At 41.6% G+C, this 24,059-nt stretch overlaps 1 protein-coding gene and 2 long non-coding RNA genes across 7 annotated transcripts in view; 1 reads left to right on the top strand and 2 right to left on the bottom strand.

Moving 5' to 3' along the window:
- The window catches only part of slc6a20 (solute carrier family 6 member 20), an 88,055-nt gene that overhangs the window by 13,710 nt on the left and 50,286 nt on the right, over window positions 1-24,059 (top strand). Inside the window, exons 2-11 of one of the 5 annotated variants that reach the window (XM_008432827.3) lie at window positions 1-141; window positions 238-329; window positions 876-1,103; window positions 1,274-1,384; window positions 1,499-1,740; window positions 7,656-7,818; window positions 12,039-12,098; window positions 14,259-14,460; window positions 21,230-21,389; window positions 21,972-22,137. In XM_008432827.3, the coding sequence (XP_008431049.1) occupies window positions 1-141; window positions 238-329; window positions 876-1,103; window positions 1,274-1,384; window positions 1,499-1,740; window positions 7,656-7,818; window positions 12,039-12,098; window positions 14,259-14,460; window positions 21,230-21,389; window positions 21,972-22,137 (1,565 nt within the window). Of the gene's footprint in view, window positions 142-237; window positions 330-875; window positions 1,104-1,273; window positions 1,385-1,498; window positions 1,741-7,655; window positions 7,819-12,038; window positions 12,099-14,258; window positions 14,461-19,530; window positions 19,891-21,229; window positions 21,390-21,971; window positions 22,138-24,059 lie in introns of those variants that run through there. The other 4 variants (XM_081616972.1, XM_081616973.1, XM_008432828.3 and 1 more) reach the window with 4 other exon arrangements.
- Window positions 2,130-2,491, bottom strand: LOC145555319 (uncharacterized). The gene is made up of 2 exons (XR_014091467.1): window positions 2,401-2,491; window positions 2,130-2,298 (listed from the first exon to the last, which is right to left on the bottom strand). It is a non-coding gene; the product is annotated as an uncharacterized LOC145555319 (long non-coding RNA).
- LOC103478778 (uncharacterized) lies at window positions 6,965-7,312 on the bottom strand. Its single transcript, XR_535849.3, has 2 exons — window positions 7,235-7,312; window positions 6,965-7,133 (listed from the first exon to the last, which is right to left on the bottom strand). It is a non-coding gene; the product is annotated as an uncharacterized LOC103478778 (long non-coding RNA).

Consider the following 24,059-nt stretch of genomic DNA (forward strand, 5'->3'; position numbering starts at 1 on the left):
GGGGTTTCCTGATTCCCTATCTGGTCATGCTGCTTCTGGAAGGCGTGCCTTTGTTCTACTTGGAGCTAGCCATTGGTCAGAAAATGCGTCTGGGCAGCATCGGTGCATGGACTGCTATAAGCCCATATTTAGGAGGACTTGGTAAAAGTCTAGATTACAAACACATTTTCTGATGCTAACTTTGATACTCATTCATTGCTTTCTAACCTTTATCCTATTTTACTTACGTCGTTTCAGGACTTGCCAGTGTTGTGACATCAATGTACTTATGTCTCTATTACAACATTATCAATGCATGGAGTTTCTGGTACCTCTTTCACTCATTTCAAGTGAGTTGGTTATTAAATGCTCTATTTTCTTTTAACAAATTCTGAAACTGTGTTGGACCTGCTGGGACTTAGGACTGTGTTAGATTGTGAAGAATTAGAACATGTTGATAATTTGCCAAAGCAAAGAGATGTTTAAATCATCTTTATAGCCCATTACGTTCTATCTTCATTCTAGCACACTCAGCAGTTCATCTGTCTTTATTCTAGCTTTATGAATTAGCTTTTATGTAGTAATATTGGACTTAACCTAAGTGCAATCTAAGTTACAGAAGGTAAAAACCTTCTGTAGCCAAATATTTGAAGTCGTAAATTTCATGTATTTAGGACTTCAAAAAAAATGTCGTAAATTCTTGGACCAATTAATTTAGCTGCATCAGGTAAATTTGGGTCAATTAGTTGACTCAAATTGGAAAAAAAACTGTCTAAATTAAAACCTGTTCAGAATCTATTGATTTCACAGAAAAAAGTTGGTATATTATATTTTTTGGCTGACTTCTAATGTCTGTCCTACTGTGCTCCTTGCATCCCCACCACCTTCCCTCCAAGTCTGTCTTGCCCTGGGCAGCTTGCCCTGTAAATTCCAACCGGACCGGACCTATAGAGGAGTGTGAAAAAGCTACATCCACCCAGTATTTCTTCTACAGAGAAACCCTTAACATCTCTCCCTCTATTGAAAAGAGTGGAGGCATTCACACAGGTCAAGCGCTGTGTTTTCTGCTTGCATGGGTGATAACTTATCTATTCATTATCCGAGGTGTAAAGTCGACTGGAAAGGCAAGAAAGCTTCCTTATTTACAGACTCAATAAAGCAATAATATCATCTGCAATTGCATATATTAACAGAGTTTACTGTAATATTGTGATCCTTCATATTGTTTCCTGACAAATCCACCTCACCATATTAAAAGCATTGCACCAATAATGGTGTTGTTTGACTTTTGTAGGTAGTATACTTCACTGCAACATTTCCATATGTTGTCCTGCTCATCTACTTGATTCGAGGCATGACTCTTCATGGAGCTCTAAATGGTGTCAAATACATGTTCACACCCAAGGTGAGAATGGATTGGCTTTAGGAATATGCACAAGGCCTTATCACTTTGCTTTAGATATCAGAACCCTGGGGTTTGCTTTAATTTTCATGTGCATGTGCATCTCTGTGCTTTTAGATGGAAGAACTTGCCAATCCTACTACTTGGATCAATGCAGCCACTCAGATCTTTTTCTCTCTGGGTTTGGGTTTTGGGTCACTCATAGCTTTCGCCAGCTACAACCAGTACCACAACAACTTTGAGCGGCAGGCCATCATTGTCTCCCTCATTAACAGTGGAACATCTATCTTTGCCTCCATTGTCACCTTTGCCGTCTATGGGTTCAAGGCAACTATCAACTATGAGAATTGCTTGGACAGGTATGTATTATTCAGATTGCTTTAGTCTGTTCCAGAGGATTTAAGTAACATTACAAACATTTGAAAGCTCAAGGAGGCATGTAAGACTTCTTGTTAAACACTTTTTTTTTTTACATTTGGAATATATATATATTTTTGATAGTCTTGCCTTGTTGAAATGTATGAATATGAAAACTGTAAAATGCAGATGAGACAACTGTATATCAATGAATGCCTGTTAATTCTCTTTGTCCCAGTTCACAGTCCTGTCCTGTCACTGTTGGACATTAATCTGTTTGTCTGTCTTCCAATTCAGACATAAATCTCATAGACATAATCACCTTTTACGAATCCTAATGTCATGGTGGGCTTTAACCTTCTGACCCACATGCAAATCAACAAGTCCGAAATAAAGGTAAGGGTTTTATTTCCTTGTAATAACAGAAAGGTAGTTCTCCTAGATCCTTCCAGGAGCGATTGAGTGGTGCGGAGGGAGCAGCGGGCAGGCAGACTTGCGGGTGATCCACACGAGAGGAGACAACAATGGAACAGATCCCGTAGGTGAATCCAGAAACTGATCTAGAAACGGAAACACAAGGACTTTAAAACCACTGGAAAAATATCGAAGAGACAGATCAAAAACAAGTACTATGGACTACAGGAGAGGGCTAGAGAGACTACCGGTGCACGTTAATCATCCAGCACTGAGTGAAGGTTCTGCTGCTCCTTTATCCCCACCACTGATGGGGCTGATGGGATCCACCTGTGTAGGCTGCCCAGGTTCCTCACCAAGATCTTCGCTGGAAAAGATGCTTCACTCACACTCAACACACACACACAGGAACCCTGACACTACCCCCCTTTTAAAGACCGCCTCCAGGCGGTCCAGATGAAGATGACCGATGCAAATTTTCAAAATCCCTAATAAGATCAGGGTCCAGAATGAAGGAACGTGGGACCCATGACCGTTCCTCAGGTCCATAACCCTGCCAATCCACAAGATACTGGAATCCCCTTCCCCGGCGACGAATAGCCAGAATCCTTGTGACGTCATATGCAGGGTGACCATCAACCTCCCGGGCGGGTGGTGGGGGCCTGGAAGGAGGGCAGAAAGGGCTGGAACGGGTCGGTTTAATGAGAGAAATGTGAAACACAGGGTGGATCTTTAAACCATCAGGAAGCCTGAGGCGTACGGCTGAAGGACTGAGAACAGAGGTTATTTCAAAGGGACCAATAAAGCGAGGGGAAAGCTTACGATTGGATGATTTGAGATTGATGTCACGAGTGGAGAGCCAAACCTCTTGTCCAGGAGAATATGACGGTGCCGGGGTTCTCTTACGGTCTGCCCATCTGCGGTTGTCCTCGGCTGTCCGGTTGAGAGCCGCGTTGGTCTGTGTCCAGATGTGTCTACAACGACGGATGTGATGGCGAACAGAAGTGACGGATGCTGGTAGCTCATTTGAAGGAAACAGAGGGGGCTGATAACCAAGAGAGGACTCAAAAGGTGATAGGCCCGTGGCTGTTGAGGTGTGGCTGTTGTGGGCATACTCCACCCAAGGCAAGTGCGCACTCCAGGATGAAGGGTGCGACGAACAGAGACAACGAAGGGTAGCTTCAAGCTCCTGATTCAGACGCTCAGTCTGACCATTAGTCTGGGGATGAAACCCAGAAGTGAGGGCAACCTTAGCTCCTAGAGCGGTGCCAAACTCCTTCCAAACTCTCGAAACAAACTGTGGACCCCTGTCCGACAGAATCTCAGAGGGGATACCATGCAGACGAAACACATGTTTAGTTAGAAGATGGGCAGTTTGCATGGCAGTAGGAAGTTTACGTAAGGGAACCAGCTGGCAAGCCTTAGAGAAGCGGTCAATGATTGTTAGAATGGTGGTGAAACCCTTAGAAGGTGGTAGCCCAGTAACAAAGTCCAAAGCTATGTGCGACCAGGGACGTTTGGGAACTGGAAGAGGTTGAAGCAACCCACTGGGGGGTTGATTGCGGGTCTTATTGCGAGCGCAGATGGGACAGGCAAGCACATAGTCCTTGACATCTCTATACAACGACGGCCACCAGAAGTTTCGTCTGATCAGAGAGATTGTTCTGTTAATGCCAGGATGACAAGAAAATTTTGCAGTATGGGCCCAATGAATGAGACGAGCTCTAACAGATGAAGGAACGTACAAACGGTTGGGTGGTCTATTTATGGGACCGGGTTCGGTCTGTTGAGCAGCCAGTACTTGGTCTCTAATCTTCCAAGAAAGAGTTCCAACAACACATGATGGTGAAATAACAGTGGTTTCAGGCATGTCATGATCTGGGGAGAACTGTCTCGAAAGTGCATCTGGCTTGGTGTTTTTGGATCCAGGTCTATAAGAGATAGTAAAGTTGAACCTGGAGAAAAAGAGGGACCAGCGAGACTGTCTGGGATTTAGTCTCCTGGCCTGTTGAAGGTAGGCTAGATTCTTGTGATCTGTCCAGACAACAATGGGATGCTCCGCCCCCTCTAACCAGTGACGCCATTCATCAAAAGCCATCTTTATTGCCAGGAGTTCTCTATCACCCACATCATAGTTTCTCTCCGCTGGTGAGAGACGACGGGAGAAAAATGCACAGGGGTGCAGTTTGTCATCACTAGAAGAAATCTGTGACAGGACCGCCCCTACCCCAGAATCAGAGGCATCCACCTCTACAACAAACTGTTTCAATGGGTCTGGTTGAATGAGGATGGGTACATTGGCAAACCTCCTCTTCAAATCTAAGAAACTTTGCTCAGCTTCCGGTGACCAACTGAAATTAACCTTGGTGGAAGTGAGACGGGTAAGGGGAAGAACAGTTTGGCTATAGTTTTTAATGAACCGACGGTAGAAATTAGCAAACCCCAGAAAACGTTGAAGCTGCTTGCGGGATGTGGGAGTCGGCCAGTGCAAGACCGCTTGAACCTTTGCTGGGTCCATCTTCACCTGCCCGCTCCCCAAAACATAACCCAGAAATGTCACTGATGAGGCATGGAACTCGCATTTCTCCGCCTTGACGAACAGCCGATTCTCCAAAAGACGCTGAAGAACCAGGCGGACATGTCTCTTGTGTTCCTCTAAAGATCTTGAAAAAATGAGAATGTCGTCAAGATAAACAAAGACAAACTGATTAAGGTAATCCCTGAGGACATCATTGACTAATGATTGGAACACTGCTGGTGCGTTCATGAGGCCAAAGGGCATAACTAAATACTCAAAATGGCCAAGTGGTGTCCTGAACGCTGTCTTCCACTCGTCTCCCTCCCTCATTCTGATCAAGTGGTAAGCATTACGGAGGTCGAGTTTGGTAAAAATGGTGGCTCCCTGAACGAGTTCAAAAGCAGAGGCAAGTAATGGCAGTGGGTATTTATTCTTTACGGTGATTTGGTTTAACGCCCTGTAGTCAATACATGGTCTGACTGTTCCGTCCTTCTTACCAACGAAGAAAAACCCGGCTCCCACAGGTGAGGTTGATGAACGAATGATGCCAGCAGCAAGGGACTCACTGATGTATCTCCATGCTCTCCCTCTCTGGTTTGGATATGCTGTACAAACGGCTGGTGGGTAGTGGAGCTCCTGGAAGTAGGTCAATGGTACAATCGTATGGACGGTGGGGAGGGAGAGAGAGAGCCTTAGACTTACTGAAAACCATGCGAAGGTCATGGTATTCAGACGGAACACTGGTCAGGTCGGCAGGAGAGGGTTCATCTGCAGGATGAGAAACAACTAAAGGGAGAGCAGAGTGAAGACACGATGATAAACAGTATGTGCTCCAAGACTCTACCTGGCCACTCCTCCAATTAAGGTGTGGATTATGACTGAGAAGCCATGGATAACCTAAAACCACTGGGGACTGAGGTGAAGGGAATACAAAAAAGGTTATTGTCTCACGATGATTTCCTGAAACTAAAAGCTCAATGGGCACAGTGCGATGAGTAATGACAGGTAAGGCTTTACCATTCAGTGCAGAAACCAAGACTGGGACTCGAAGAGGAACGGTGGGTACCTGGAGTTGATTAACAAGGTTACTGTCAATAAGGTTTTGCTCACAACCAGAATCTATTAAAACAAATGTCTGAAAGGACCGATTACTAGTTATCAGGGAACATGGTAAAGTTAAACGGGAAGCCTTCCTTGAGTTGCCCACCACTTCTCCCGTGGCTAATGATGGGCTCTGTCTTTTGGCAGGTTCTTACAGTCGGCAATGTAGTGCCCTGTTTGACCACAGAAGAGGCAGGCGCCTGTCCTCATGCGTCGCTGCCGTTCTTCGGGAGTTAGTCTGGTTCTTCCTATTTGCATAGGTTCCTCAGCGGTTTGATCTTGATTAGTGGGGGTAATGTTAAATTCCACTCTGTTTGGGCAAATATTCAGTTCTCTCCTGGATCGGGTTCTGTCTCTGACCCTATTGTCGATCTTAATAGCCATTGAGATTAAATCCTCTAATGAGGCTGGGTCATCTCGGTAAGCTACTTCATCCTTTATGTTCTCGTTCAGAGCTTGTAGAAAGGCTCCCTTCAATGCCTCCGTGTTCCAACCAGAAGAGGCTGCCAGGGTTCTAAAGTCAATAGCAAAATCCGCTACTGCTTGACGACCCTGCTTTAAATTCCACAGCTTGCGGGTAATGTCAGAACGTGATTCAGTATACCCAAATGTTTGTTTAAATGCGGACACAAACGAATCATAAGTCCCCTGAAAAAAGACTTGCTGTCCAAATTTAGCCTCCGCCCATCTTAGCGCTCTTCCCCTTAACAAGCCAATTACGTACGAGATTTTTGCAGCATCTGTCTGAAAACTTTGAGGCGAAAAAGAAAAAACTAAAGAACATTGTAATAAAAATCCCCCACATTTACCTATCTCACCTGAATAGGGCTCAGGTGTGGGTGGGGAGACCTCTCTGAGACGCACGGACACTGGAGGTGTCTGTGCAGGGCTGGCGGAGGCGCTGGCTTGAGAAGGGAGTGGATCTGCGGCAGGAGGCGGCCCCAAAGCAGGGGATGGGCCAGCAGAAACTAGCTTTTGGTGAAGATCTTTCAACATTCCAGCAAATTGATCTAAACGCTGGTTGGTAATAGTTTGTTGATCGTATAACGAGTGCAACATAGTGTCATGGCGGACCAGAACAGCATGATCTTGATGTAGGTCGGGAGTTGATTCTGCTGGGTCAAGGTGGCTGGATGATTCTGTCATGGTGGGCTTTAACCTTCTGACCCACATGCAAATCAACAAGTCCGAAATAAAGGTAAGGGTTTTATTTCCTTGTAATAACAGAAAGGTAGTTCTCCTAGATCCTTCCAGGAGCGATTGAGTGGTGCGGAGGGAGCAGCGGGCAGGCAGACTTGCGGGTGATCCACACGAGAGGAGACAACAATGGAACAGATCCCGTAGGTGAATCCAGAAACTGATCTAGAAACGGAAACACAAGGACTTTAAAACCACTGGAAAAATATCGAAGAGACAGATCAAAAACAAGTACTATGGACTACAGGAGAGGGCTGAGAGACTACCGGTGCACGTTAATCATCCAGCACTGAGTGAAGGTTCTGCTGCTCCTTTATCCCCACCACTGATGGGGCTGATGGGACCCACCTGTGTAGGCTGCCCAGGTTCCTCACCAAGATCTTCGCTGGAAAAGATGCTTCACTCACACTCAACACACACACACACACAGGAACCCTGACACCTAATGCTTCACATCCATACTCTTGTCTGGCCATATAAGGTCATGAGAAAATTTCGACATAGCCATTTATGGAGATTTGACCTGGATTATTTTAAAGGCCATTCACGACATGAGCTAAAACATAGCTCATGCTATGTACTGCTGCAGTAATAATCCTTGTTGACTGGCTAGTGTGTGTAATGCTGTTGTGTTATGCTAGCATCAGGTCCATGGTTTTCTCAACATCCACCTTCCTTCTCTCTCAGGACACGCATACTGCTGCTCAACTCTTTCAATCTTGCCGAAGACAGCATCATCCTCAACAACGTGTTTGAAATGATTGAGAAGCTGAACACAACATTCCCAGAGCAGTTCGCTGAACTTAGCAACAAACTAGAAGACTGCAACCTGGAGAATGAGCTAAGCACTGTATGTACCTCATCATTTATTGACTGATGTTCGGCTGTAACATCAGGTTGTAATGATCAGAAATTAAAACCTGATAAATAAAAAGCCTCACTTTTTTTATATTATTATTACAGTCACTATGTACAGATTTTATTAATGCCAAGATAAATACATTTTCACATAATAAAGGCTGAAGCACCAGCTTATTTGCCTACCATTCCTTACCATCTTTTGTTTCTAGACTAAACCAACAAAGCTTAAAACTATCCATAGATATACCATTGAATTTTATTGATATTCAAATTCTGAAGTTCGAAACCCAGACTTTCCCATTTGAATGCATCAATTGACATTTCATAAAACTTTTATAGAAAGAAATATACGGCTATTTTGAATCCTTTCTGATAATAAAGTATTGTTTTGTTTGGATTCTATTTAATGATGGGTTATAGAACTGATACTGTAGGCCAATGTTTGATTTGTATATTGCACAGCAGGAATCAGAGGTTTCCAATTAATGTCAGTGTAACCCCTAAAGCCATTCCATTGGCTAATGGCCTTTCAGTTAAAATCTGTGTGACTGAGCTTTGTGCAGATAACAATCATTTTATGCCCCTTTACGTCTCTTAACAGAAATACAACTTGAATGTGAACAGCATTGATGTGAAGAAATAATTTAGCTCAGATTCATACAGAAGTATCAGTTGACCAGAAGAGTGCCAGAATGTTGATTTTACCACAACGTTGTTACCAGTTGTTTTACCTTGTACTATTATTAATATTGAGCAAGAACTATGTTCAGTGAAACGTATATGGTAAATGGCCTGTACTTGTATAACACTTTACTTTTTGATGACGGTCTTAGAAGTTTTCCTGCAATCGGCAGGTTGCTGGTTCAATCCCTGCTCCACCCGCCTCTGTCATTGTGTCCTTGGGCAAGACTCTTCACCCACCTTGCCTGCTGATCGGGGTCAGAGAGCCTGGTGATGCCGGTGCATGGCAGCCTTGCTTCTGTCAGACTGACCCAGGACATTTGTGGCTACTATCCAGTAGGTTGCCACCATCAGTGCAACCTACTGATGGTTAACACACAAGTCCTGTACTTGTGTGTTATACAAGTACAGGACAAGACGCTGGCGCTGTATGTTCTCTATGCTAAATAGACACTATATTGTTGTCGTCATCTTCTCCTGGGTTTTCTTCTGTGCTGGTTTCAAGTTATGCTATGGATTTCATGGCACTGCTTTCTGGATATTTTCCTCGGAGCCACGGGTCTGCTGCATCCATTTTTTTTTTTTTTCATCAACTTAGGAGAGAAACACTTATGAAACATTGAGAATGAACTACATTCAGTGGTGGAGCTGCTCGTTTGGATTTGGAACTCCATGACCCACTTTCTTTCTATGGAAGTCTGTGGGAAAGTCCTAATTCCATGGCTGTATTCACTGTTGAGATTTTCTTTTAAGTAAAAGAAGAAAATAGTTATTGGATTTTTTAAATTATCTAACCCGATTTACTATTAAAATTACAAATAAAAAAAAATGTCTTTTGTGTGAAAACTTCTTGCATGTAGCCCACACATGGGCTACATGCAGCCCAGTGGGGGAGGGTACCCACCTAAACTTAACCAAACCAAACCAACGTTATCTATAAAGCACTTTAAAACAACCACAGCTGATACAAAGTGCTGTACATTAAAACACGACATAATAAAAAATAAAATAAAATAAAAACTTACAGTTTAAAAACAAAAATACACAATTTAAAACTAGATCCCGCTGGTGTTAAAAGCCAAGTAAAATAGATGAGTTTTAAGACAAGCTTTAAAAGTGGACAGTGAAGGGGCCTCTCTGACCTGCAAAGGCAGGTCGTTCCATAACTTTGGGCCCATGACAGAGAAGCCCTGTCCCCTCTGAGCTTCCTCTGGATCTCTGTACCTCCAGAGCAGCTGATCTGCTGACCTGAGAGACCGATAGGGTACGTAGGGGTGAAGAAGCTCAGAGGTAAGCCGGGGCAAGATTATGTAGATTTAAAAACAAACATAAGAATTAAAAATAAATCCTAAAATATACAGGCAGCCAGTGAAGTGAGGCCAGGACAGGGGTCACATGCTCCCTCTTTCCAGTTCCTGTTAAAAGTGTGCAGCAGCATCTGAACCAGCTGCAGATGTGAGAGCAGCGACTGACTGACTCCCAGATAAAGTGCATTACAGTAATCCAACCGAGTCGAAATAAAAGCCTGGATCACTGTTTCAAAATGCTGCCTGGAAAGAAAAGATTTCACTGACGCCATCGCCTTAAATGATAAAAGCTGGACTTAACCACGGCTCTGATTTGGCTGTCCAATTTAAAATCACCTTAAAACCAAGATCTGTAATAACAGGTTTAAAATAAACCTCCAAGGGTCAAAGGTCAACAGAGGAGGACTCACAGGTGCCACTGGGTCCAAACACCACCACCTCTGTTTTCTTTTCATTAAAATTTAAAAAGTTCAAGCCAACCAAGCTTTAATATCACCAAGACATGCCAGGAGATGTTTAAAGGAATATACATCCTTCTGCTTCAGGGGCAAATAAATCTGACAATCATCAGCATAACAATGAAATGAAATCCCATGTTTCCTAAGTATAGAACCCAGAGGCAGTAAATACAGAGAGAAAAGCAGAGGGCCCAGAATTGAGCCCTGCGGGACACCATAAGGCATTGAAGCAGCAGATGATTCAGAGTCACTAATTTTCACTGAAATAGTTCTCTCCTCCAGGTAAGACCTGAACCATTTAAGAACAGTGCCATCAATACCTACAACATGGTGTAATCGCAATATTAAAATGTCGTGGTCTACAGTATCAAAGGCAGCAGTTAGGTCAACTAGGATCAGAACAACATGGTGACCAGAATCACATGCAAGAAGGATGTCATTAAAAACTCTTATTAAAGCAGATTCTGTGCTATGAAGAGTTTTAAAACCTGACTGGAAAACCTCCAGAATGCCATTGTCATCTAAAAACTGTGTCAGCTGACAGGACACAAGTTTTTCTAAAACCTTAGAAAGAAAAGACAGCTTTGAAATAGGCCGATAATTAGCCAGAGCAGTAGGATAAAGGCCAGGACCACACCTGAGGACAGACTGCTATTTATAAGTGCAAGAACAGGCTGCAGTATGCTAGATAAAATATCTTTAAAAAATTGTGGACGGACAGAATCACGGGGGGAACCTGATGGCTTAATGCAGCCGACCACGTCCTCTAAAAGTGAGACAGTCACAGACTCAAACTGAGTGAAAGCAGCAGAGCAAGGGACCGAAACAGAGGGGTCAGAGTCAGGAGCTGTGATAAGAGCCCTGGTACTACCAACCTTTTCAATAAAGAAACGCAGAAAATTATCACACATGTCAGGAGAAGCTTCCAAACAGGCATTTTGTGGGATATTAAGTACAGAGTCAATGGTGTGAAATAAAACACGTGGGTTATGGCTGTTTGAGGAAATTATATTTGGCAAATATTCCATTTTAGCCTCTTTAACTGTGCTCTGGTAGAGACGCCAACAGTCTTTTAAAATCTGAAAAGTAACCTGCAGTTTATCCTTTTTCCACCTTCGTTCAACACGGCGACATTCCTTCCTGACAGCACGAGTTCTGTCATTAAACCAAGGCTCAGGTTTAATCCTTGGCTGCCTGGTTTTTAATGGAGCAACCGAGTCCAGGATGGTTTGACAGGAAGAACAGAACCAGGACCAGAGCTCTTCTGTGTCAGAGTGGAGGAAGTCAGATGATCCACAGAGCTGAAGAAAAGCAGTAGAGAACTGAGTGGCAGTGGAAGGGTTAATACTCCGACAGCGAGTTTTAACTGCAGTTGGTGTCAAACTAACTGAATAAAACAGGCAGGTGATCCGAGAACACAGACCTAAATGTTATTGGTCAGTTTACTTTTATTTATTTGGCAGTTTGGCTACTTTCTCTAAGCTAAATGTCACTATGCAGTTGAAACTAGCTAAACGAATAAGCGCAGTTTGAACCCTTTTATCATGTGCGCTTCTGGCGGGGTTGCCAGTTTAACTGCTCTTTTTTTGTGGTTTCGCAAACCGAACAGCGGACGGGCCACGCGGTTGGTCGAGCTAAGACTGCAGGAGAGTTAGACAATTAAATGTAGTTGAAAACTGTTGTAGCGCACTCATTTTCTCTCTTCACTTTGCCAAAAGAGTTGAAATTAAGCAAACATTGTTGTTTCACCTCCTCCTCTGAAGTCTCAGACACACCATCTGAACCTGGGAATCTCCATCCTCCGCCTACTGTGGATCACACAGGTAGGCTTTGCTTTCCTGTATTTATTAATTAGCATAATTAAAAAAAAATTAAAAAAAAAAGAGGATGAGACCTGCTGTTTTTATGGTCCATGTGCATTAAGCGGATATGGCCTGTAATTGTATGTTCTAGGTTTGTGCTGGTTTTGTGCCGCACACACATGATGCACGTTGGTAATGTGGTTGTACTCTTGTGGGTCAGGTGTATTGAGCGTACCTTCCAATAAAATCTTGCAGGTGTCCCCGCATCTCTTGGAGAGAATTTCGGCCTTCAGAGTCCAGATCAGACTGTAAAGGCCCAACCATGCTGCATCCATTGATGTCCTCATGGCTGCTGATGCTGGTTCTTAGAATGTTGTCAAGATCAGTTCTTGCAACCTTTGCTTGACACATTATGTATGTGTAGGACAGTGCTTGAATGTGGTGGCGCCAAAGTGTTGGATCTGCTCTTTGGGTTGTGGAATGTTGTAAAGTGTGTCCGTTGAAGAACGCCATACTTGGCGTTCGTTACTGTGTGCTGGTGGTACAACGGTCAGTATTTGCTTTGGATTCTAAAGGTAGGCAATGCTGACCGCCAGCTCCTCAATGTAGCCAAATGTTACTTTTAATGTTCAAGTAGTTAGTTTTGTATCATTTTGTCTTTTTCTTCTTTTTGATGTATGCTGTATCTGTAAATCAAAAATAATTGCGTTAATGAAACATGTTGACATGGAGTATTTGCTCTGGATTCTAAAGGCGAAGCTGCTGCTCTGTCGGGTGGTCAGAATAAACGTCCCAACCACGATTTCAACCGCCGTGTGTGTCAGATTCCTGTCTCGTTTCCTTCCGACAAAAAAAACCCTTAAGACACAACGCAGAGTCCAGGGAACAGCGAGGACTCATCTCACACGGACAGGGTTACATATGCAAAACTTTTTTTTCTTTTTTAGAGTTGCAGGGCAATCTGAGATTCTTTAGATCAACTAAAAGATGATATTGTGTGACAGATATTGCGTTCTGTTTAACATGTTTGAGACAGGTCACATATTCTTTACACATGTAGCCTGTGTTTTAACAAACATAATTCAGTCTTCACTATTATTACAGCTGTACTTCAAATGGTTACAAGGAAAATTCAAGCCATTGCCAAAAAATCCAAATGCTACTTTTGATCACTCTAGAATTAGAATTAGAATTTATTGTTTGTCACTGCACAGTGACATTAAAGCCAGGTCCAAAACAGAGCGAACAATGTAGGGAAATTATTACAATATAAACATAAATATGGCAAAATTAACAATATTCAATCAGTCAACTTTGGATGCACCTGTAGCACCTCTTTGAGGGCAGCAGGTCAAACAGGTTGAAGCCAGGTTGGGTTCTGTCTTTGGTGAAGGCCTTGGCTCTGTGGAGGCAGCAGGAGGTGTGAATGTCCACCCAGAGGACAGAGGACAGCCAACGATCCTCTGAGCTGCTTTTACGACCCTCTGCAGCCTCATCCTGTCTGTAACAGTGCAGCTGCCGTACCTCACTGTGATGCAGTGTGTCAGCAGAATCTGCATGGATGAGCGGTAGAAGGTCAACAGCAGCTTGGAGTTTAGTTTGTGCTTCCTGAGGACTCTCAGGAAGTTTAGGTGCTGCTGAGCCTTCTTGATGACTGCTGTGATGTTATCAGTCCAGGTGAGGTCACTAGAGATGAGGACGCCAAGAAACCTGAAGGTGTGGACCCTCTCCACACTCAGCGTTCATGTAGAGAGGAGCTGAGTCGGTGCTGAGCTTCCTGAAGTCCATGATGACTTTCTTGGTTTTCTTGGTATTCAGAGTGAGGTTATTCTCTGAACATCAGGCTGCCAGCTTCAGGACCTCCTCTCTGTATGCTGCCTCATCACCCTGTGAGATGAGTTTAACCTCTGTGGTGTCATCAGCAAACTTGACTGTGTTTGTTGTTGTGGGCCGGACTGTGTGGTGGGTGTAGAAGCAATACAGGAAGGGTCTCAGCACACAGCCCTCTGGAGAGCTGATGCTCAGTGTTTTTCAACTGTAATATGGCAAAAGACGGTTGCTTGGGTTCATCTTGATTACTTTTAATGCTGGACAACATGGCTGGCTGCTTTTATAAAAACAGAACATTCATGACTATGTTTACACACACTAAAACTAGACTCTGTCTTCTGTTTACCTCAGGCTGTGGAGGGGACTGGGCTGGCCTTCATAGTGTACAGTGAGGCCATAAAGAACATGCCACTGTCTCAGCTGTGGTCAGTGCTGTACTTCTTCATGCTTCTGATGCTGGGAATGGGCAGCATGCTGGGAAACATCACCGCCATCACCACCCCACTACGGGACTTCAGATTTCTGTCCCATGTAAGCAACGAGGCTTTAAATGGTAAGAGGTAATATTTGTACACATTGTTGTTTTGGTAAGCTATTGCAATAGCATTGCTGTTTACACAGGATGAAGTTACCAACAAAATCAGTCCAACTGCGCTGCTGACTCTTTGGTTTCAGCATAGGCTTTTCTCACCAAATGATCTCACATGTTCACAGATAATGTTCAGGAAAGTGGTGAAATCAGTTCCATCGTAATTCAACATGAATAGGTTTAGATCTTACAGTATGCTTGGGCTTTAACAGTGCGTGTATTTACACTGAAACTTTGCAATATGGGTAGAATCAACTTTAAAATCCTTGTTTGTCTCCTCAATCTTTATTCCATCCAGCCATCCATCCATTTTCTTACACCCTTGTCCCTTAGTGGGGTCAGGAGGGTTGCTGGTTGTCTTTATTCCACCTGCTTTTATTTGTTCCAAGAACTAAGCAACATTTAGAAGAGATCAGACTTTCTAAGTTGTGGACAAAGTTGCCTTTGAGTAGGGGTCTTCCCTTCATCTTTGTCTCTTTAAAAATTCATCTTTTCAGAAGGCCTTTGGCACAGTGTGACTTGGCATGCTAGTTTTAATGGTCCACTATTATGCTTCCTTGAACAAGTTAAAGGGTAGATCTATGGGTTATACAAGACCTGTTCATTACATTTAATACACAAATATTAATTCACCTGATCAGTGGCTGTTTTGATCTCATTAATGAATGTTTTAGGGCTACCTCATTATTAATAATTAATAAGCTGCTGGCCAAGCCCTCCTAACTTACATTAGCTCCTCAGACATGTGAAAATGGCTACAAGCAGATGTGCAGTGGTGTACAACCTTATATCTTTGATCCAGAAGAGGTGGAGCCTCCTGTATAACCATCAAGCCACAACCACAGAAGGATTAAACTCTGCAGATCTGATGCAAAGTGATAAAGTTAATTCAAATTATGAGGATTCTGCTTCATTTCAGGGCAGTGTGTCATGAGTTGAAGTTGAGCAACTGACATCAGCACAACAATTCAGCAAAAAGACTGTATTTTCCACTTAATGCAACCTTTTTTGAAATATATATTTGCAAGGTTAGAGAAGCATTAAAAAAAATTCAGACAATGTCAGTAATGTCCAGGTGCCTGAAGTGTTTTCACAAGTACTGCATCTTCTCAAGGTAGACTTTCACTTTCAGTTTAACTCTGACAGTAAATGCGTAGGTGTTGTTGTAACATCATATAGGACTAACAGGTATCATTCAGCGTTAGCTTGTGCTAAATGACAATCCTGTTCGTATCGAGCAACAATACAAAACACACAAGACATCTTATGTACTTACATTGACATCATCTGCAGATTGTGAAGAACATTGGAAACATAATCTTCCTTCAGTCCAAGTATTTTGGTAAATCCTGCTGTGTAATTTTTGGTAGTTTTCAAAGGACTACTTCCTAAGCTAATTTGCACAAATACAACATTCTTTTACAATATCGCAGGGGAATTGCAAGTAAACATAAAATGAAGGCACACAGAAAATGCATGGACACATGCTCTGTATTGCAGGCAACAATAAATCATTTTCCTTTTAGGGCAGCCATTGCACAGCTTACCAAAAGTTAACACCAAAGGCATTTTGAGCATCAGGCACGTTTGGTTTACATTCAAAGTTTCCAGGTGCTGGTCATAAAATTAAAATGTCAGGAAAAAGGTTGACTTATGTCAGTAATTCCATTCTAAAAGTGAAACCTGAATATCATATTCATTCATTACACACAGACTAATATATGTCAAATGTTTATTTCTATTTAATGTTGATGATTAGGACTGACAACTAATGAAAACTCCAAATTCAGCATCTCAGAGACTTAGAATATTACTTAAGATTAATAAAAAATGACTTTTAGAAATGGCCAACTGAAAAGTATAAGCAGTACTCAGTACTTGGTTGGGCTCCTTTTGCCTAGATTTCTGCAGTAATGCAGTGTGACATGGAGTCCATCGATCTGTGGCACTGCTCAGGTGTTATGACAGCCCAGGTTGCTGTTCTTCTGAGTTGTTGGATCTGAAGTATCACATCTTCCTCTTCTCAATAGTACAAAGATTTTCTATCCACTTTATTCCTACGCCCCAAGATGCTTTGCGTAAATTATGGGCGCGACTTCCGCCGCAAGCCAGAACTGCCATTTGTTTACATGTTACCCTAATGCTAACTGGCTTTTGTCAGAGCTTTTAGACTATAAAATATGTGGGAACACCAGCGATCAAAGCTTAAATGTGACAATATCGGTTTACTGCAACCTTCAGCTAATGCAGGGAGGATGTCGCACTAGCATACGCAGCTACCCGCACTAGCATAGCTACTTCACTGACTCAGTTGCTTCAGATCAGATGTGGGTTATCTTGAACTTGCTGCAGCCACGAACTAAATGTGGTCTGATTATTAGAGTACAGCCACGAACAGCACAACAGTTACCCGAGCTCCACAAGGGCATCTTACAACACTTTCAAGTGGCCAGTTGCTCTCAATAATAGGTTAATGTGTGATTCGGTTCGGTTCTAGTCCAGTGGGGAGATTCAGCTGTTGCGCAAGATCTAAAGCGCAGCAGCAGCTGCGGTTTTTTCTCTGCTGATTTGCAGGGACACTCAGGGAGAACCTCAAGGTTCTGGTTCTTATGGATTAAATGAATCCAGATATTTTATTTTGTCTTATAAATAAAATGTCCAGGCCCAATCATAAAGATAAATACTCAGATTATGAACTTTATTATTTTTTCAATTCAAACGAAAAATAAAATTCACATCACATCAAGCTAATATTGTGTAGGGTTAGGGGTATTGTATATATAAAGTGTAATAAAGTGGGTGGGGCTCCATTTCGGTTGCCACACAACAAATTCAAAAGTGTTAGATTTCCAGTGTAAGTATTGTATGTTAAAAATACAGTGTTAATTCAACAACATGAGTGTTAGTTTCTTAAAGAGTTCCAAAGAGTTAAATAAAAAGCAATCCAGTCCAGTGTTGATTTCTAAATTAACACCAACACTAACTCAGTCTGGTGTTGATTTAGAAATCAACATCAGACAGTTCATCACACAATTGTAACATATTTGTGACATCACCTCAGGGAAGGAGCTACAGGTAAGGTGGGGGTTGCAGCAGGCCCCTGGCCTGGACCTACAGGGGCCCAGATGAGAGGCAGAACATGCCTTGAGGGATCCAATTTTGTTTTATCACAAAAGAACCGTAAACGGAGGACCCTCTCCTGTTGAAAACTGTGTATGTGACAAACAATTACTTCTAACTCAAATGAACTCTTAAAGTATACAAAATAATAATAATAATAATAATAATAATAATAATAATGGAAAAAAATAAGCAAACTTGCAATCAAAAATACAATACTGAATTTAACAGAAAACACTCTGTATGTTCCGATAACGTCACTACGTCATCTCATGACTCTCTCCTGGCGCGCCACAATCTGGAAATAACTCTGCTTGAAAACAAAACCAGGAAAATGTTTGGAACTGAAAACAGGTTAGGATGGATATGCTAACTGAAGCAGGAGCACCGCGTGTTCACCCACGATGAACCGCATCAGTTTAACCTGTAACAGAGGTCAGTTAGCCATTGCGGGTGCGCGCGTATGTTGACACGGACTCATAATACAATACTGCAGTAGATTATATAGTAGGGTGCCCCATTGTTGACTCATGGTTGCTAAAAACCTTACCAGACTGATTTTAGTGACATAGTGGATGTAAAATATTGAATAAAATGTTGTGCTACATGACTGGCTTTATTTTCACTCTTATATTTAACTTTATGACACACAAAACTACAAATGAATCCTTGGCTCCAGGTGTATTCTGGGTAAAGTTAGTCACCAACGTCATCATCAGTCACTTGGCAACAAATGGCAAACTAGTTAGAGCATTTCTACGCACTACATTAACATGTTTTGAGTTTGTGTTGTTTCATCATTAGCCTGATGTTTCTGTTCTTCTCTTGGTTTATTGTACTTCATGTCAGATGGACTTCAAAATGACATAGTCGCATAGTGTGGTGATGAAACTTGTTAGCTCCACTGTTGCGGGCATGTCTATGTTGTAAAGTGAAATTATCATGAGCTTTATTATTTGGGCCTGTCATTAGCCCCGCCCACTGTCATTAGCCCCGCCCACTGTCATTAGCCCCGCCCACCCCGGCCCACGCCGTCTTGTTCCGCTACTGTCACGTGTTTGCCTGGGGAGCAGAGGCAGCAGTATGGCGTCTTGTCTGGAGCTTATTGTAACAAGGTAAGTTCCATGTTAAAATGATCGTGTTTTTGACTATGTTTTATGGAGGCATTCATTTTCCGTTTACGCAAGAGTATCGATTTATATACATAGTTCACTTAACGTACGTTTATTTGTTTGGATATCACGGTATATATGACTGTTTATTATCTTAACCGAACATTAAAACTGTCAGGAAAATCTGGAGGCCATTTGAATTAGCATTATTTAGCTGTGGGGTCGTTTTTTTTTTAAGTTTTTGGCTGTAGACTGCTAAATGGGGGAGTGGCTGTATTGGACCGTTGGCTTGATCTAAGCCACAGCTGTCAAACTCCAGTCCTGGAGGACCACTGTCCTGCAACATTTAGATGTACCACTGCTGCACCACCTGAATACAATAATTAGGTGATTAGCAGGACTCTGGAGAACGTATCTACACAATGAGGAGGCAATTGAGCCATTTGACTCTGGTGTTTTGTACCTGTGGCACATCTAAAAACTGCCTAAATGTTTTTTCTTTATTAGTATGCCATGTTGGTGACTGAAGCCTGTTATGATGACTTCAACACATTTCTTCAGATAGGTTGTATGACTTTTAAATGCTGTCCAAAAATGTTTCTATAAGCTGACTAATTTCTTTAGTAATTATTTCAGACTTTTTTATGTTTTATCTTGTAAACCGGGTGGGCAGAGTAATTTTAATGAATATGATGGTGACACACACACAGAGGTGGGTCTAATTAGTTTTGTTCACACTTCTTTTTAAAATATTTATTTATTATCCTAATGTTTCTGCTATATTTCTTGTTTTTCCTTCCAGGCTGGAAGTCTTCCTCCTTCATATTGTTGAAAACAAGAGAGAGCAGCACCAAAGACACTTCACCATCAGTGATCACAAGACCATCCATGGTCGCTTCCAATGAACTTTCAAAGCACACTTCACCTTCAGTGCAAAGTACCATGAATGTATGGCCTTTGTTGTATATTGCTGTCAGTGCTGTTTGATATTGTTTTGAAATAAAAGTAGATTATATACTGCAACTAGTGCTGGTGCTTTTGTAGCATCTAATGTGGCACCTAATGTCTTTTAAAATGAATTTGGGGATTATTGATGGCCAGTAGTTTCTGGGAAAATAAGTTTTTAATTGCTCTAGTGGCTTTTATTTGGTAGTAAATTGACTTACAATATGATATATATTGCGATATTCAGCAAACGATACAATTCAATACACTTTTGCAATTTTCTGAAAGATTTTAGAGGGACAGATTGATTTTGGTGACATTTTGTGACTGTTATAGAGTTGGATTGAATTAATTTAACTGAAAACTGATTAAAAGCATTAAATACACAATACCTGGCTCTGGTTGGACACAGACTTAAAGTCGACAGCTGGACAAAATGAATAAAAGAAGTGGTGAGAAAACATGTTTCTTTTAATTGAAACAGTACAAACTGTAGCTTACATGTAAAGTAAATAAAGTGTACCAAGTATAATGCTCTGAATAGTTTGATACCTTTTTAACCTTGACACTTAACATTTGAAGGAATCACTATAAGCCTGATGACCTAATCACTCTCCCGGAGAAGCGAGCAGTGAGTGAGCTAGGTTACAATACTTGTGGACGAATATCAATTTTTTTCTAGGAAAGAAAATATCGATATACATATCGCAAAATCGATATTATTACACAGCCCTAATCCAGAGTGGAGTAGACACTTTCAAAGTGTTGAATTCAACTCTGTAGGAATTGACTGAACACTTCCAAATTTGCTGTGCACGTGAGGGGCTGGGCTTGGCTTGGGGTTATGAGGTCACAAATGTGGCACAATAATTTAGAGGTTTTTGAAACAGACTGACAACAGGAGAACATTTACTTATTCCCAAAAAACAGCAGGATGTCTTTTTTTCTTTGTTTCCTCTTATTCTGTTTCTAGAAGCAGGAGATGCCCAAATGGAAATATGGAAACTTGCAAACAGTGATTTTTGCATAATAGTGAACCTTTAATGTAAATATTATAATGTGCCAAGTTCTGATTTCTGTCTGTTTATTACATTTTTGTAAAGCATTTTTATTAAACTTTTTATTCCTGAAAATAATATTTAATATAAGTAAATGAGTCGTACCCTTGAACTCTTCTAACAAGTTCTCCTCTGAAAATCACAGCGTAAATCTTTTGTTCATCTGCAGATAAAAAACATTTACCACCATTGTCATGTAAAAAATAACATTGTTCTGTTCAAAGTTTCAAAAAGTGTACTCCATTCAGAGATGATTTTATTCAAATGAGATCACATGTAACTCTGCATATCAGTTAAGGTCAGGAAGAGTATCTGTTAATGATCAACTGGCTGCCTGATGTGCAATAAGGGCAATCTGTGAACGTCTGAATCCTGATTGTGTTGTTTTTGTTGAATGATTCATGGAAGATGTTAAGGGGCCAAGTAAGAGCAGTAAACGCTGACATCAGCCATTATAAACAATGGACGTCACTAACAGAAGGCTGTGCTTTGCTTCAGGTTTTGTGTGTGTCCTCTGCCTTCTGCTTGGCCTTGGCTTCACAACAAGATCAGGAAACTACTGGTTTACCATGTTCAATGACTATGGAGCCACTTTCTCCCTGTTACTCATTGTCCTTTTTGAGGTCATAACTGTCAGCTACATTTATGGAATCAAAAGGTTTGTCTATATTTTTATGCTAAAACAGCTTTCTCTGTATTCTGTTCTGTTTCTGTTGTATTATCAACAACCAAATACAATCAATTTCCATTAATCTGACAGCATTTGAATGTCACCCTGTTGCCTTTAAGCATTGAACCTGAATAAGCTGAATTTAAGGTGACCTGACACCAGTATGTGTTCTTTTAATGACAAAATGTCTATTTTAGAGATTTTAGAATATAATTGTAAAATGTTAATCTCTCACTTCTGCCTCAAAATCCTATTTGGCTAGCATTGCACTTCTCACAAACTATATGCCAGTTCCTTTTGGCTCAATTGGTCAATCCATTAAGAATGTCTGAATGAAGAGCATCACATTAATTCAATTTGAAAATACTTTATTGCTTCTCAGGGGAAATGAAATGAGATAATTAAATGAAGGCATCAGACTGAATGTTGTTCCTCTGCTTGGTGGTACAGCTGAAGACAAGAGCCCAGTTAGTGCTGGTGAAACGATGAGCATGACAGCACCATGTCTCTGCTCAGTGACAGACTCTTTGCTGAATTTGAAATTATCTCAATATTTTGTCCATATTTAAGGTTTGAAAAAGATATAGAAGACATGCTGGGCCATCGTCCTAATTGGTTCTGGAAAATCATGTGGGGAGGAATTAGCCCCCTACTTCTTATCGGCCTCTTCTTGTTCTATGTCATTAACTACATCCAAGGAGGAACACCCACTTACCAAGCATGGAACAAAGATCTGGTGAGTTTGTATTTTTATTCAACATGTCTCAGGTGGGAATTTTCTTTTTTCTGCTTCAGTTTGAACTGCAGTGCTCCATGAGTTTCAGCAGCCCACACTCAACTGTCTGTCTCCACTAATGCATGATCTACGTGTTGTTTTCTACCTTATCTTGGCAAGGCAAGGCAATTTTATTACTGTAGCACATTTCAGTAACAAGGTAACTCAAAATGCTTCACATAATTAAAAAATAAGATAAAATATCAAACAAGCAAAGCATTAAATTTTAGTAACTAAGGGAAAACAGACAGACAGCAGTTTATGATGTTCCAATTGTTATTAATCAAAGACAACTCTATAAACAGTTGAGCTTTTAGCTTTAATTTAATGGACCTCGGTGTTTCAGCTGTTTTGCTACTTTCTTGAAGTTTGTTCCAGTTAAATGGAGCATATGAGTTGAATGCTGCTTCGCCATGTTTGGTTCTGGTTCTGGGGATGCTGCGCAGACCAGAACCAGAACTTCCTCTGCTGACATTGCTAAAACTACAGGAAGACTACAGTTCTGAAACGGTGCAAAATATTGACGTTATAACTTCTCATTCTGGTTGCTGATTGGGTGGTCAAAAATTGACTGGAGACACTCCGAGCTAAGGGGAAAAGGCCCAGACTGTGCTGAAAGCAAGAATTGTTTTTTGAGCAGAATTGCACAGGAAGGCCAGGTTAGTGAAAACACTGTTACAGTTATCAATGTGACTAAACATAAATGCATGGGTGAGTTTCTTAAGATCTTGCATTAGTCCTTTAATCCAAGTAATGAAACATTTCCAGGATTAAAGGTGGCTCTGTTTATGTGACTCTGAAGGTTCTGGTCAGAGTTCATCACCACACCCAGATTTTGGGCCTGATCTTTGGTTTCTAGCAGTAATAACTGAAGCTGCATGCTGACTTCAGGTTGTTTTACTTTAGACCCAATGATTATCATGGAGCCTCTAAGGGGACATGGAGAGAAAAAAAAAGCAATCCAGACTTATTTTCTCGAAATCTCGAGAAACTTTTTGAAAAATTGTGCATTCATTTTTGGGTGAAAAGGTTGTTCACAGTTTCTGCAAAATCGGTTGTGGTGGTGGAGTCTAAACGAGAGATACAGAGGACAAATTACAATGTTTCCTAGGTTCTAGAGACGTCCCAGATGAGGACGTCTAAAGCCGCTTTCGCATGGTACGGAACGGTTCCAGCCCTGTTGTGTTCGCATTACACTGAGGGCGCCATCGAAGCGGTACCGGACGTTATTTTTTTTTGTAACTAAACAATGGTTTCGATGTAGCGGCCGACTAAATACCTCATCATTAGACCAGGTGATTGCACTATATTGAGACGAATCCACTGCTAATTAAAACTAATAATAACAATATTGAAAAGAGCACTCTTTACAAAATAAAATACATTTTAGTGAGAGCCAGCTGTCAAGGGAAAATCAACGTCTGACTCCATAACAACCAGCAGCCAATCAGCTGCTGGTTTTAAGCAGAACCGCTTGGCCGGCACAATTGGAACCACAGCTCTTGTGGTTCCATGGGGCCGGATGGAACCGGTCGCAAGTTGTAATGCGAACACGCTCGGAACCGTTCCGTTCCGTGCCGTGCGAAAGCGCCTTAAGAGACACCATGCTGAAGTTGGTTTCCGATTGCAGCTTCTGATTCAGGAAATGGCTAAAGGACGATTCCACCTAATTTTTCACGAGCTTCACCATCTTTCAACTACCCTAGTTAAAAAACTACAACACCTAGACTCTTCAAACCTGGACTAGATTATTCTGCTCTAATAGCAGAATATATAAAACCAAGTTTGTGATTCGTGAAACCTTAATGAAGGGTAATTTCAGCCCTTTTTATGCTTTTGGATCACACTACAACTGCCATAGCTCGAAAAATACACCTTTAAAG

The sequence above is a fragment of the Poecilia reticulata genome, chromosome 16, assembly GCF_904066995.2.
Source record: "Poecilia reticulata chromosome 16, P_reticulata-male-v2, whole genome shotgun sequence".
Lineage (NCBI taxonomy): Eukaryota > Metazoa > Chordata > Actinopteri > Cyprinodontiformes > Poeciliidae > Poecilia > Poecilia reticulata.